Source organism: Alosa alosa, chromosome 3 (assembly GCF_017589495.1).
Source record: "Alosa alosa isolate M-15738 ecotype Scorff River chromosome 3, AALO_Geno_1.1, whole genome shotgun sequence".
In the NCBI taxonomy this organism is placed as follows: Eukaryota; Metazoa; Chordata; class Actinopteri; order Clupeiformes; family Clupeidae; genus Alosa; species Alosa alosa.
The window spans coordinates 37838073-37853521 of NC_063191.1; the positions used below are offsets into that span (position 1 = coordinate 37838073).

At 45.4% G+C, this 15449-nt stretch overlaps 1 protein-coding gene across 1 annotated transcript in view; it reads left to right on the plus strand.

The window, feature by feature from the left end:
• The first annotated feature begins 1066 nt into the window (after positions 1-1066).
• Positions 1067-15449, plus strand: part of dop1b (DOP1 leucine zipper like protein B) — a 68275-nt gene continuing 53892 nt past the window's right edge. Inside the window, 4 exon segments of the mRNA XM_048238507.1 lie at positions 1067-1340; positions 9627-9801; positions 14475-14656; positions 14901-15071. Of these exon segments, the coding sequence (XP_048094464.1) occupies positions 9664-9801; positions 14475-14656; positions 14901-15071 (491 nt within the window). The 5' untranslated portion in view covers positions 1067-1340; positions 9627-9663.

Sequence of the window (15449 nt, forward strand, 5' to 3'; positions counted from 1 at the left end):
CGCGAACAGCAGCACCTCGGATTGGGAGGCGAGCGCGATAGCAATTGAGCCAATAGCCCAGGCTACTGGCTTGCATGCCAGCAGCACTCTTGAGGCGTCGGGGAGTGAGGTTTACCAACATTCCACAAGCACAGCTAAGCTAGCTGGCATCCGTTACATCTACACACACAGGACTGGCCCATCTGTGATACCTACATGGCTCCTCATTAGAGCAGGTGTCTAGCTAAAGTTCTCTATAGGTGATTATGGAAGCCTATAGTCTAGTGCTGTGAGTCTGTCTGTTTTGTTCCTCCTCTGCATGTGTGAGGCAGAAAGATGTGTTTAAAATAACCAAGAAAGCATTGTTGTGATCATATAGGGGTCCTGTAATGGCAGTAGGCCTATGAACTGGAAACCTGGGACAACATGTTATAGGCTTAGTAATATTAGGAATAGCAATACTATATTTTAGGAATCTTGTAGTGTTTTTGGGACATTCTATAGACGTAGCGTAACCCTACTATAAGACTGTAAGGCCTATAACAGACTAAAGGGCTACAGTATATTATATTATAGAGGTAGGCCTATTAGAATACAGCACAAGTATTATAGGCTACATAGGCTATTACTTATTACAAGTTTGTTTTTCAGGGTTAATCCAGATGCTTAAGTCTCTGGTTCTCAGAGGAGAGTGGATAGGCTATTGTTTCAGTGTTTGTTCACACGATCAAGCTGTCACGAAGCGCAGCCGAAGCATTTGACAGTCTGGTGCGAGGTTTGTAAACAGAGCACATCCTGGAAGCTACCAACACGCGCAGGGAACTCTCGGAATGATAGTTTACTCCCAGCGAGTCACGGACAAACATGGCACACTAAAAAACGCATATACCGACATAACTAAACAACCGTAGTCACAAAACATTATGGATATTGCATTAAGTGACGTTAGTGACAAGAATATTCGTTTAATTTAAAACAAACAGTCTGATGCTCACACAACGCCCCCCCGCAAGGCTGACTACTTGTGCCGCTCTCATCGCCCATCAGGAAGTGTTCAGGTCAGTGTCCCTCTCTTGGACGGAATCAGCTGAGTGTTTACTGGACAGTGCAGCACATTTTCAGGGACAGCAGACGACATGATCGAAGTACCGAGGTTTCACGGTAGAAAAGTGTTGCAGTCCATTTGATTGTGATTCTTTTGCAATCCTACTACTTGTAACGGTGGGTGCACTGTCAGATTTGGCAATCGGAAAGTTATTCATCCCTCGGCGAAGAATATTGATACAACCGAGAGAGCAAGATCACACCTTAATTAATTGCTTTATTCGAGATAATCGGGCCATCTCATCTCATCGCTGTTGGTAAGTCTTGTGTGTAGCCTATGCGCGTGTGTGCTAAACACCCATGACTAGTCGCGAAAAGAATAATGCGTTTGGCGCGTTCATTACGGATGATCATTTTCTTCATTTTTATGACAGAATTATTTGCCATCGTTTAAAGCAAGCACCTGAATAACCTGCAGTGTCATAGCAAGCCCATCAGCTGACTGGCAAACAGATATCACACCTTTACAACTACGTTTGTGCATTGGCGTATGTAATGTCTCTCTTGATGTAATACATTGCACAGTAGCCTTGGTTACTGTTAATATTTAATATAACGATGTCTCCGCGTAAGACTTTGGACGTGCATGAAACATAGACAGGGGCGATGCACCGTGACGTAACCGTAGCTAGGCTACTGTACGGTTACGGTTGAGTTCTCCTTTGATTGCAGCGGGTGTTGCCTCGTGCTTCCCCTACCAGCTGATGGATGAACGGCAAAAACAAAGAGGCTCGTTTATGGCTTAGAATAGTGTTGTGTTTTTCTCAGGGAGGTTCGCTTCCTCTTTGAATTTTGCTCAAATGTGTCTTCACGCCTCCCTCGCTGTCTCTCACGCACACATCTTTCCTTTTGTCTTCACACATTTTTTTTCTCTCTCTCAATTTCAGTGTTGCTTTATTAGACTGTAGGTGTAGCCTACAGTGTTGCCAACGTGCAAAACAAAACAGTGTAACAATCTCTCTCTCTCTCTCTCACACACACACACACATATTGCTCTGCCATTCTGACAGAGAATGAGTCATGAGAATGAGGTGGCCAGTGAAGCTAAGGCGATGGATGGTGATGGAGTAAGATGTGAATTAAGTCTCTGTGGTCCCCTGTGTGCTATGGTTCTATGGGTGGAAATGAGCAGGTGTGTGTTTGCTTAATTGTACATGACGTGTGTGTGTTTAGCCTAAGTGCTGGTGTAAGCGCTGGGGCTTACATGGCCTTACTCAGTTTGCCTTCTCTTAAGCTCTGTCCTCTGCTCTCCCCTCCTCTCCTCTCCTCTCCTAGCTCTGTCCTCTCTTCTCCTCTCCACTCCTCTCCTAGCTCTGTCCTCTCCTCTCCACTCCTCTCCTAGCTCTCTCCTCTCCTCTCCTCTCCTAGCTCTGTCCTCTCCTCTCCACTCCTCTCCTAGCTCTGTCCTCTGCTCTCCCCTCCTCTCCTCTCCTCTCCTCTCCTAGCTCTGCCCTCTCCTCTCCTCTCCTTCCCCTACACTGTAGCTCTGCCCATCTCTTTGGCTGCCGGTCCATTTCAGTTCCATTCAGTTCAGTACAAACCTCAGCATGCATGTATTATTGTTATTACTCCAGTGTCCAATATTGTGTGTGTGTGTCTGTGTGTGTGTCTGTGTGTGTGTGTGTGTGTGTGTGTGTGTGTGTGTGTGTGTGTATCCCAGAGTCCTGAGCTACTGTGAGTGGCATTTGCCAAAGTCTGGCCAACTCCATTATGTAATGCAGCGTTTGAGCCGATCTCCCCCAACCTCCAGCGCTTCAGCTCTCGGCGTCTGTGCTGGCACGTGCCCCTGGGTCAGGCCGCCATGTGCGGCCTCTGTGTAGGTTTCATTGCATATGCCATGCAAGGGTCAGGATAGAGACACAGAGGAAAGGACTGACCCAAGCACCAGATCACACAAAAAGCTCTAGGACAGCCAGTAAGGTGCCACATATGAAATAAAACCTATACACAGAGGCGGCACACACACACACACACACACACATGTATGGCCCTCTCCTGAAAGGTCACAGAGGCGTTCATATCAAAAGGTATGACTCTCCACCACTGTGTCCTGATTTGTACATTGACATCCATTTAGAAGACGCTCATCCAAACCTAGACTATACAGTATGATGCAGATTTACCAGTTTATCACTCTCTCTGGTCAATGATGACAGAGTTGTACTCTGGTGATGATAAATGGTAGCCTGGCTAACACCAGACCTCATCTCATTGAGATGGTGTCTGGGAACTACACATTCATTTTCTCGTATTTGAGACGTGGTTTACGAATGCTCAGAGCCGTTTATTGGGCACTACGAATGTCTATCAAATGCGTATGTACGTGCTGTAGTTGCATGTCGCATACTGTAGATGTTGTCATCGTCTTGCTGTCCCCCCTCCATTCTGTGATTGGTTCCTTCGTTGAGGTGAAAATCGTGTCCCTGGAATCCAGGCTGCCTAGCAGCGCGAATAAAATCACACTGACAAAGAATATCTGCACTGCACAGAGGGTGAAGCTTAGCGGAACACTCTACTCTACTGCACAGAGGGTGAAGCTTAGCGTAACACTCTACTCTACTGCACAGAGGGTGAAGCTTAGTGGAACACTCTACTCTACTTCAGAACATGTTCTTGACGTATGTATTGCATGCGTGGGTGTGAATGTGGATAGTGTGGTAGCAGTCTTGTAGGCAGTTCATTCGTCATGGGTCACGTAGACATTTTCATCACCTCTCTCTCTCTCTCTCGCTCTGTGTGTTCACAGTAATATTGATCTCTTCCTCCTGCGGTGGAATGCAGACAGTGCTGATATGATACTGAGAAATGACCTCTTTGGGCTTTAATTGACCTGATAGATTGATTGTGTGTGTGTGTGTGTGTGTTTGTGTGTGTGTGTTTGTGTGTGTGTGAGAGAGAGAGAGAGGAAAAGAGAGACACTGTATTGATTAGGGCTGACTCAGAGTGTGTGTGTGTGTGTGTGTGTGGCTATAAAAGGCATAGTCATATTGTCTACACTCACCCTACAGCCATGCTCAGACAGTTTCTGCTGCAGTGAAGGTGCACACACACACACACACACACACACACACACATTATGTAGATTTATTATTATTATTTTTGAGCAGAGAAACATCAAAGTTCACAATGACCATGAGAATGACGTTTTTACGTTTTTCTTCGTGTCACATTTAATGATAACATTGCAGAAGAGAGGGCCTACTCTTACAGACAGACAGGATGCTTGTTGTCCTTTCCTAAAGTGTAGGGGCGTCTATACAGCTTGATCTCAGGAAGATAATGTATCCACCTTATTCATGAGCCAACAATGAACGTCACCAATGCACTTCAGTATTTCAAAATCCGGTTTTCTATTTCGGGCTGAAGCTGCGTTGTATTGATTTTAAGTGGTTTCATATGACGTTATTCTGACTAAATTCAGTGCCTGACGCATTCTGAGCCATATACAAGTGCACTTATTATATTGAGAAGAATTGAGAACACCACACACACACACACACACACACACACACTGAGAGCAGACAAATTAGTTATGCAATAGGAGCTTAAGATCTGAGCACTCAGAAATGATATGTAAGTGTGTGCGTTTCTTTGCCTGTGTGTTGCTTGGATGTTTGCTTTCACTGTGAAATTTGACCTTTTGACCCTAGTGGTGTCATGGTCCAGTCAGCTGACTTATTAGGTGAGACAGTTATATATAATACCTCCATGGGTGAGACAGGTCTGAGGAGGGGGCAGCAGAGCTTGCGTGCGTGCGTGCGTGCGTGCGTGCATGCGCGACTGTTCGCAAAAAAAAATCTCAAAAACTCCTGAGTAGTGAGGAGGAAAGATGTAAATATGACTAAAGGGGCTCTCCATATCCAAGTGCAAAACAATACTGCAAACCATTTAATTTGTTAATGTCTGTAGGGTGTTGGGGTTTGTTTGGGAGATGGAGTACATAGATAAGATGATTATACTGCAGTTTGTTTGGGTGTGTGTGGTGTGGTGTGTGTGGGTGGTGCATTAGATGATTTCTGCTAATTCTGTGTGTGCATTCAGGGGGTTGGGGGAGGGGGGACTTTGGAGGAGGTGCTAATCATGAACAAATAAGATTGTCTACTAAAAGTGTGTGTGTGTGTGTGTGTGTGTGTGTGAGGGGGTTATTGTAGTTTCAAGATGATGAGGACAGAAGGAGACAATGAGAGATTAATCAACATATTTGAAGCTACATATGATATTTCTATTGAATACAGCTGACATATCAGTCATGTCTATTGCTGCTGTAGTAGAAATGTATGTAGAAATATACACAATAAAAACATGGCTGCTTGTTTTGAGCAATAGGCATGACTCATGTGGAACATGGGCTTCTCTGTCTAGTATGGCATCAGTGTAGCAAGGGTCTGGTACGGACTAAGCGTGGGTGTAGCATGGGTCTGGTATGGGCTAAGTGTGGGTGTAGCAGAGGATCTTTAACGTGGTAGTGCTATCATACTGGATATGAAGTAAGCTGTATTGAGATGGTCATTTTGGTCATATCACGCAGCCCTAAATTTAGCATGGGGTTAGTGCGAGGTTGGCATAGATTTAGTGTGGGTTTAGTAGGGGTCTTGCACAGGTCTTGCACAGGTCTAGCAAAGGTCTTCAGATCCAGAACCAATCTGGGCCGGGTGTGCCTAAAAGGTAAGCCAGTGGCCCTCAGAGCTGTGTGAACAGGAATATTATACAAGAACCACATTAACTGTTACATGTTTTTAGCATAGACATAATATACATAGACGCCGCATCGACCGCTACTCCTTACTAGTGCTGACGAGATTTGGAGCCGCCATCTTGGACCGGTCATCCACTCCACTCCACTCAGTGTAATCTGTTTGGCCGGTGAGATGAGCTGTCAGCGCACTTAATTAATAATATCTCACTGAATACCGAACAGATTCTCACGCGTTTTTTTTTGCTGCAAAGGTCATACATGTAGCTATGATACAGGACACATGATTTAGCGTATTTTAATATTCATAGTAGGTTTAACAGTAATAGAATATTCTGATATATGATATAAAGTGACCTGACGTCCGATATTAAAACTGGGAACATAATCCATGTTTGACAGCATAGACAAAACTAGTTTGATACAAGTTTAATGAGTTAAATATAGTTCACAGTTGACAGAAAAGTTCCATCAACAGCATTATTCACAGTCCACAGAAAGGTTCCATAAACATTTAAGTGAGATCAGTGCCATTCAGACATCTGAGGGGTATTCCAAGTAGGCCTATGTGGTTTAGTGACAAACTTGGGTAAATTGACTCAGAATAAGTTGTAAACCTCCCAGTAGAAAAAGCTGTATGATACAGGAAACATGGTTGTGTGTATTTTAATATTCATAGTGGGCTTAACAGTAATAGAATATTCTGATATATGATATATTATAAAGTGATGACATCCAATATAAAAACTGGGAACATAACTAATCCACTTACATAACTAATCCACTTTTGACAGCATAGACAAAAACTGGTTTGATACAAGTTTTAATGAGTTAAATTTACAGAAAAAAAATCCATTAACATTTTCAGTTCAGTGCCATCAAAAATAAAGTGATGAACAGACATTGGTGTGGCATAAAGGAAATGGAGTAACTGGGTTCAATATCAACAGCATTTGTTAGACAAGTTCCATAAATATTGTAAAGTGCAAGTTTGTAGGTTTGTTTCTGATCCTTAAAAAACAGACATTGGTTTGGCATAGTAAGTGTAACAGTTCATCAATTCAAGACAAAAAGGTGACTTGTCACTTGTACAGTGTCAATGGGTTCATCAACAGCATCTGTTATTTACAGTTCACAGAAAGGTTCCAGCCCCAATGAAGAGATTAAATAAAAAGGAATTAAGAAACATTTTAGAAAACTGCTAAGATCAACCCGTTCATTGCAATCAGTAAAGAACCGGGAGTGTCTTCACAGGCTCAGTGACAGAGTTACCGTCATGCAGTTGGTTCTATGATTTCGACAACTGGTGCATGTCATTTTGTATGTTCCCACCTTGCTAAAATTGCTTGGGTACACTTTGGCTGAGAACAAAAGTGCTTCAGACAGCAGGTGGGCAAATAAGATGGCATAGTAAACTGGGTAAACTCCATAAAAGAGGACTGAGTCAACCAGACGATGGGAAAATGGGACACAGAGTGGCGAATGCAGGTGATGAAGGTGGAGCTCATAAATCAAACATTCAGTCACAGTGTAGCAGATGCCCTGCAGTACTGCAATGAAGAGCTGCACCTTCCTCAGTTCCAGGGGTGTGAGGAGACCGTTCAGTTCATTCACAGTCTTCTTGAACAAGGCAGTTGTTCTGGAGAGATACAAAATAATAAATAAATGAATGAAAAGGAATTTGAGAGGCATCTTATTCTTGTTAGGGTAAATGACATGTGAATAATACAGTGTTGGGCAAGCTACTTCGAAATTTTAGTGAGCTAAACTATCAGTTACTCTGCCATGAATAAAAAAAACACTACACAAAAACTACCACCCAGTCAAATGTATTAGTAGCCTAACACAAACACAGCAGTAGGCTAGTTCACTACATAGGAAGCTACTTTAAATTGTGCTAATTTCACATGACAAGAACAGTGTAGCTTGTCTGGCTAAGCTACTTGATAAATAAAGAAGTTGAGCTATTGAAAAGTTACTTTATTCAGGAAATAGTGAGGCTACCACCAACACACTTAGGCTACAAGTAGCAGCTAGCTTTGATTGCCCAATAGGCTAGTCTGTGCCACTTGTGTAAAATTCACCGCCAAATCTAGTATGATTTATTTCTACAATAGCCTTCTTGTGTCAGTTGTAATCTTAGTCAGTGTTATGGAATATGACTTATCAAGTCTCAGTTCATAGCGGGTGAACACCGAAAGTAAACATAGCCTAGCTAGATGGCTACGATTTTCATACAGTAATATCAAAGATTGCTCCTTCTCAGCTCTCTGGTAATATTCTATTCACAAAATACAACCAATAGTACGGTTATGTTAAATCTTACTTGTAAAAAGTAAATCCCCCGAGTATGGTCCGCCGATTTGTGAAGGAACATGCTGCACAGTGCTGTCATCTTCTGTCTTCTGCTGCAACGCAACGAGGAGTATGACCGGTCCAAGATGGCGGCCGCATTTCTTGTTTCCAGCAGCCAATGCGGCGTCTATGTATATTATGTCTATGGTTTTTAGGACAAAGAGGGAGAGATGGAGGGAGGGATGGAGAGAGAGAATGCTTGGTCATCTGGAAATCTAATGCAGGATTGATTTTTGTTATGTTTGCAGCAGATAGCACAGTCTGCTGATGCTCCCTCTTTCTCTCTCTGTCTCTCTCTCTCTCTCTCTCTCTCTGTCTCTCTCTCTCTCGTGTGTGTGTGTGTGTGTGTGTGTGTGTGTGTATTGGATGAGAGGCACGTGTATGCAACCTTGTGTCAAATCTCTAGATGTTCTTTTTTCTGATATGATAGAAAAATCTATCTGTGAGAGAGAGATTTTCAGAGAAAAAAAAGTGTGTGTGTGTGTGTGAGGGAGGGAGGGAGGGTCTTACGCTACTAGCTTAGATTGAACAGATGTCTCTGCTTTCCAGTAGAGAGCTATAATCTAGGCTCTTGTCCTGTGTGTGTGTGTGTGTGTGTGTGTGTGTGTGCGCACGCGGGTCTGGCTCGACTTGACTGGTTAATTACATTTTCAGTGTAATCTCCTGTGTGTGTGTGTGTGTGTGTGTGTGTGTGTGTGTGTCGGCTGGCTCTGCTGGAAGGCTCAGCCACGTGCGGGGAGCTGTGTGTCCACGAGACAGTGAGCACTCCTGCAGCGTGTGTGTGTGTGTTAATTAAATGATTTATCCTATATATATGTGTGTGTGTAGGCATGCATGCATGACGGTATCATGTGATTATTTTTTTTTTTTTTTTTTTTAATAAAAAAATATATGAATTATGTAGTGTGTGTGTGTGTGTGCTTTACCTAATGTTTGTTTATCTCCAGGGACACAGCTGAATGGGCGAAACAAGAATCACATTGATTTACATTGATTCACATTGAATTTCTCTCTCTCTCTTTTGCCCTCTAAGACTCTTTGTCATCCATAAACACAGGCCGCCATACCACTTACACACACACACACTTACACACACACACACACACTTACACACACACACTGTACATACCAGTCATATGGATGGGGGGAGAGTTAGGTGAAGGTGAAGGTGCTATTTCAAAAGGTTCTTTGTTCTGTTCTGTGTCTCAGATTGTGGAGAACACACAGACACACACACACACAGTAGGCAGCATATAGAACCTATAAGGGCTCTAGGATGCATTGTGCTGACTGAGGATGAGTCATTTTGTAGAAGCCATTACTCCTGTGTGTGTGTGTGTGTGTGTGTGTGGCACTGTGCTTGGAAGAGTGCCAAATGAATGCATATTCATCTTGCTTGTTGCTCGCTGGCGTCAGCAGATGTTTTTAAAACCGATGATGTCATGCTGTGGGGCAGGAGGAAGTGACCTCATCTGCTTGTTGTCCACCCCTGCAGGTGCCCGCTAAGCATGCTGGGATTGGACTGAAGCATCATGGATCCTGAGGAGGCGGAGCTGCTCAACGACTACCGCTACCGCAGCTACGCGGCGGTCATCGAGAAGGCGCTGCGGAACTTTGAGTCGTCGAGCGAATGGGCCGACCTCATCTCGTCCCTGGGCAAGCTGAACAAGGTGACAAGGGGATTGTGGGTAATGTCAGGTCACCAATTGACCTAGTGGACAAGAAGAAGGGGTGACTTGGCGTGAAAGATGAATCATTGATGATGTCTATGCTGATATTGTCTTTGTGTGTGTGTGTGTGTGTGTGTGTGTGTGTGATGTGAATGTGAATGATGGGTTTGTGTGTATGGTGACATCATGGCACAAGAGAGATGAGTAGTGGTGATGTTTACAGTGGACAAACATATTCTATATGAGTCATTATGTTCTATATGAGTCATTATTGCATACTTAGAAGTATGACTAATGTACTTAAAGAGACATGCATACAGTCACTCAGATGTTTCAGTGGGCATGAAAGCACTTCTATCATTCTCTATTAATGCCATAGTGCACACATTCTTAGAAATCAGGAAGCCATAACTACCGCAAGCTTTCTTAAAGACTTTATGCATCTTTATGAGGATAACTGATAATGATCACCCTCTTACACACACACAATCACACACACACACTTCTCTCTTTTTGTTGCATTAACTGTAAACAGCACAGGAAGTTGGGATTTGTAGAGTGCAGCACGTGACCTTGTGAAGGGAGAAGTGGGGACATCTCTGTTCCTCCTTGTGTGAGAGCTGAAGGGAGCATACTGTATCTGCATACTGTATCTCATGCTGAGAGACACAGGGTATGTTTGTCCTCTGTAGTGAGCATACCTCATGCTCCTCATGAGACACCGTGAGCACTGAAAGATCGACCAGGAATCATCACACCTTTCATGGCTCTTTTACAGTGTAGCTCACAGATCAGGAGATCTTGTGCCTGTAATAATGAATACACAGGGAGTACCTGGACTCTGGAATGAATACACAGGAAGTACCTGGACTCTGGAATGTATTAATTTGGTGATGGAAGCATAATATGCACAGTGTACGCCCAATGCATATCTAGAACTTCACTAGTTAAATGCACCAGTCATAAAAGATCTATCATGGTCATCAGAAGAAGAAAGTATGCTATCAGAATCATCAATCGTACCTTGTCAACAGGAACAGTTTCATACATTTTTAGCGTGTGTGTCTGATTGTGTCTGTGTGTGTGTGTGTGCGTCTGAGTGTGTGTGCGTCTGAGTGTGTGTGTGTGTGTGTGTGTGTGTCACCTTAACCCACTACAGTATGTCTTGGTCCATAATCTAGAATCTGCTTTAGAGTTCCTGGCTATTGCCTGTGGCCATGAATGTAATGCACATTTGTCACGGAATGGATAACAGCCGCCAAGGTGTCCTGTTATACGGAATTAACGGACGAGGGCGAGGGGCAAAAAACTCCGCCCGACACACCTTGAAGGCCGTTATCCCGCGTATCACCCGGTTGCCACTGTAAAGCAAAGGAAACACGCGGTTCCGTTTAAAAAGAAGCTCACTAGTTCAGCTTGTTGTACAACTTTCGTTGGCTCTATAACATCGATAGCATGGACAGTTAGCTTGTTTACAGTTGATTCCATTGTTGCGAAGCCTGCCTCCAGGCTCAACCGTTGTCCTACTATCGTTGTTATAGTTACCATTCATAAGCATTGATATGGAAAGGCGATTTTTTTTTTTTTGATCCCGTGAGGGAAATTTGGTCTCTGCATTTATCCCAATCCGTGAATTAGTGAAACACACACAGCACACAGTGTACACACAGTGAGGTGAAGCACACACTAATCCCGGCGCAGTGAGCTGCCTGCAACAACAGCGGCGCTCGGGGAGCAGTGAGGGGTTAGGTGCCTTGCTCAAGGGCACTTTAGCCGTGCCTACTGGTCGGGGCTCGAACCGGCAACCCTCCGGTTACAGGTCCGAAGTGCTAACCAGTAGGCCATGGCTGATTAAACTTTTTTTTAGCAGATCTACTTCATAAGTGTCCTGTTATTCAGAATTAAAAGCCACCCCGCCAGCCAATCAGAAAAGAGTATTTCTTCTCTCCGGGTGATCATGCCATATAAAGCATGGAGGCTTTTGCAGGCCTTGCTGCTGATAGAAGCTTCCCCACACACCTTATCTGTACTAGAGCTAACAGGACCTCCTGACAGTTAACCTTCTTGACAGTTACCTGATGTGAATAACCTTCTTGACAGTTACCTGATGTGAATAACGTTCTTGACAGTTACCTAATTATGAGTTGCTAGCCATTTGTGTGGATATTAACACATCCATAGTTAGTAGACATGACCGCTTGTAGTTGATATTAACACATCCATAGTTAGTAGACATGACCGCTTGTAGTTGAGAGGCGTGAGCTCATGTCTTGAGTGTCTATCGGTCATCTGAAGAGTCAAAGTCAAAGTCAAAGTCAGCTTTATTGTCAATTTCTTCACATGTTCCAGACATACAAAGAGATCGAAATTACGTTTCTCACTATCCCACGGTGAAGACAAGACATATTTTAATAATTTTGGTCCACAGACAAACATAACATTCAAGTAAACAAAAAAGTAAGTAAATAAGTAAATAAGAGGGCACATATAATAATGAAAAAAATAAGAGCAGCAAAATGTGGTTGAAATTGTGCATAGACAGTCAATAAAAATACTAGTGCAAATTCAGGCCAATAAAAGGCTTGGGTAGTTCTGTTTGACCTAAGTAAGAAGAAAGTGGCATAGTGGTGCAAGTTATGTAAGAGCAGCAGAAGTGTTGTGTTTCAGGACAACAACACCAGTTGTAAAGTGTACAAGTGTGCAAGTGTGCAAGTGGAGTAGTGCAGGCGGACCATTTTGGGGTCAATGTCCAGGATGTTATGTAGCTGAGGGTGGAGGGGGAGAGGAGGGAGAGTTCAGCATCCCACGGCTTGGTGTATGAAGCTGTTGGTGAGTCTGGTAGTCGAGGGGCCGCCAGGCTTCTGTACCTCTTCCCAGAGGGCAGTAGATCAAACAGATTGTGGCGGGGTGACTTGCATCACTCACAATTTTGGTCGCCTGCGGGTGAGGTGGGTGGTGTAAATGTCCTTCAGGGAGGGGAGTGAAGCACCAATAATCCTTCCAGCTGTGTTCACTATGCGCTGCAGGGCTTTCCTGTTGTATTCAGTGCAGCTTCCACCCCACACAGCGATACAGCTGGAGAGGATGCTCGATGGTGCCTCGGTAGAATGTGGTCATGATGGCTGGTGGAGCACTTGCTCGTCTGAGTTTCCGCGAGGGAAGTACAGGCGGCTGAGCTCTCTTAGCCAGTGATGCAGTGTTGGTGGTCAGGAGAGGTCTTCACTGATGTGCACCCCAGGAATTTGGTGCTGCTCGCTCTCTCCACCACAGCACCGTCGATGGTCAGTGGCAGGTGTTGGGTGTGACCTCTCCGGAAGTCAACAACAATCTCTTTGGTCTTGCTGGCGCTCAGCAGGAGGTTGTTGTCCCTGCACCACGTGGTCAGATGGTCGACCTCCAACCTGTACTGAGTCTCGCCGCCCTTGGTGATGAGACCCACCAGAGATTGTGGCCGCCAGCAAATTTCACTATGTGATTGTTGCTGTAGGTTGCAGTGCAGTCATCGTCAGCAGGGTGAAGAGCAGCGGACTGAGCACTTGCCTTGGGGGCCCCTGTGCTCAGTGTGATGCTGCTTGAGGTATTGTTGCCAACATCGCATTACTACTTGGGGCCTCTGACAGAGGAAGTCCAGTAGCCAGTTGCAGAGGTAGGTACTGAGTCCCAGTTTGTCAAGTTTGCAGATGAGTTGTTGTGGTATTATGGTGTTGAATGCAGAACTGAAGTCTATAAACAGCAATCTCACATATGAGTCTCTTTTTTCCAGGTGGGTGAGGGCTGGGTGGAGGGCAGAGCAGATTGCATCCTCTGTAGACCGCTTGGCTCGGTATGCAAACTGGAAGGGGTCCAGGGTGGGGGGAGAATGGCTTTGATATGTGACATGACAAGCGCTCAAAGCACTTCATGATGATGGGTGTCAGTGCCACAGGGCGGTAGTCATTGAAGCAGGATGGAGCAGTTTTCTTCGGCACAGGTATGATGGTGGCAGCTTTGAAACATGATGGGACGATGGCTTGCTTCAGGGAAGTGTTAAAGATGTCTGTGAAGACATCCTTAAGCTCCCCCCTGCACAGTCCTTCAGCGCCGCGACCTGGGATGTTGTCTGGACCTGTTGCCTTACGGGTGTTGATGGCAGCAAGTGTCCTCTTCACGCTGTCGGCAGAGAGGCACAGGGGCTGCTCATGTAGAGGGGGATGGGTCTTCTGTGGGCAGGTGCTGTTTTGTGCTTCAAAGCGAGCAAAGAAGCGGTTCAGGTTGTTGAGCAGAGGGATGTTGCTCTCACAGCTCTGTGGCGCGGGCTTGTAGTCCGTGAGGGCCTGAATGCCCTGCCATAGGCTTTGTGCGTTCCTGAGTGTCACTGAGGACCTGATTGATAGCTGTTGAGTATTACTGAGGGTCTGCTGGCCATATGAGTTGACTATTACTGAGGGTCTGCTGGCCATATGAGTTGACTATTACTGAGGGTCTGCTGGCCATATGAGTCTGGTATGACACTGCTCTGCTTACTATTCGGATGGTTGTGTTTGCTTTGTGTATCTAGGTGGATCTGACCTACATGCTGTTTCAGCAAACATTGAATTACTGTTGTGTGTGTGTGTGTGTGTGTGTGATGAAAGAGTCAAGTCACGTGCATTACTATACTTACATTGCCCCCCCCCTCCCCTCTCTCCGTCCAGGCCCTGCAGAGTAACCTGAAATACTCTCTGCTGCCGCGGCGTCTGGTCATCGGGAAGCGTCTGGCCCAGTGTCTGCACCCCGCCCTGCCCAGTGGCGTCCACCTCAAGGCCCTCGAGACCTACGAGATCATCTTCAAGATCATCGGCACCAAATGGCTCGCCAGGGACCTCTTCATCTACAGGTGTGTGTGTGTGTGTGTGTGTGTGTGTGTGTGTGTGCGCGCGCGTGTGTGTGTGTGTGCGCGCACGCGCGTGTGCATCAGACATCGTAAATACGCAAAGAAATTTGTGTGTGTGTGTCGTAAAAGAAGAGGACACTACTATCTGTGACATTAGAATTGATGTGTGTGTGCGTGCGTGTGCATATGTGCGTGTGCGTGCGTGTGTGCGTGCGTGCGTGCGTGCGCGTGTGTGTGTGTGTTGCAGCTCGGGGCTGTTCCCTCTGCTGAGTCATGCTGCGATGGCAGTGAAGCCGGTGCTGCTGGGTCTGTACGAGCGCTACTTCCTCCCCCTGCAGAGGGCACTGTTGCCCAGCCTACAGGCCTTCACCATGGGCCTGTTGCCCGGCCTCGAGGAGGGACTGGAGGTCTACGACAGGTATGCTTTATACAACACAACACACAACACTGATACACACCAGAGCTAGTGAGCGGAGCTGAGTGGGGCCAATATCCCGCTCCTCGCTCAGGTGGCTGTCCACTCGGCCGCTCCTCGCTCAGGTGGCTGTCCACTCGGCCGCTCCTCGCTCAGGTGGCTGTCCACTCGGCCGCTCCTCCGCTCGGACCCCGCCAGGCAGCTCCGCCTCAATTTAAACTCCCCGGCTCCACTTCAAAATCCTCCCGCTCCAGTGAAATCGCTCCACACTCACTCCAATTTAAAAGAGGGAGAAATAATCTATAAGCTGAATTGTCACCTTAGAAAACTTAACTTAGAAAACTTAACTTAACGAGAATCACTTTTTGAGAAAAAAGAAGC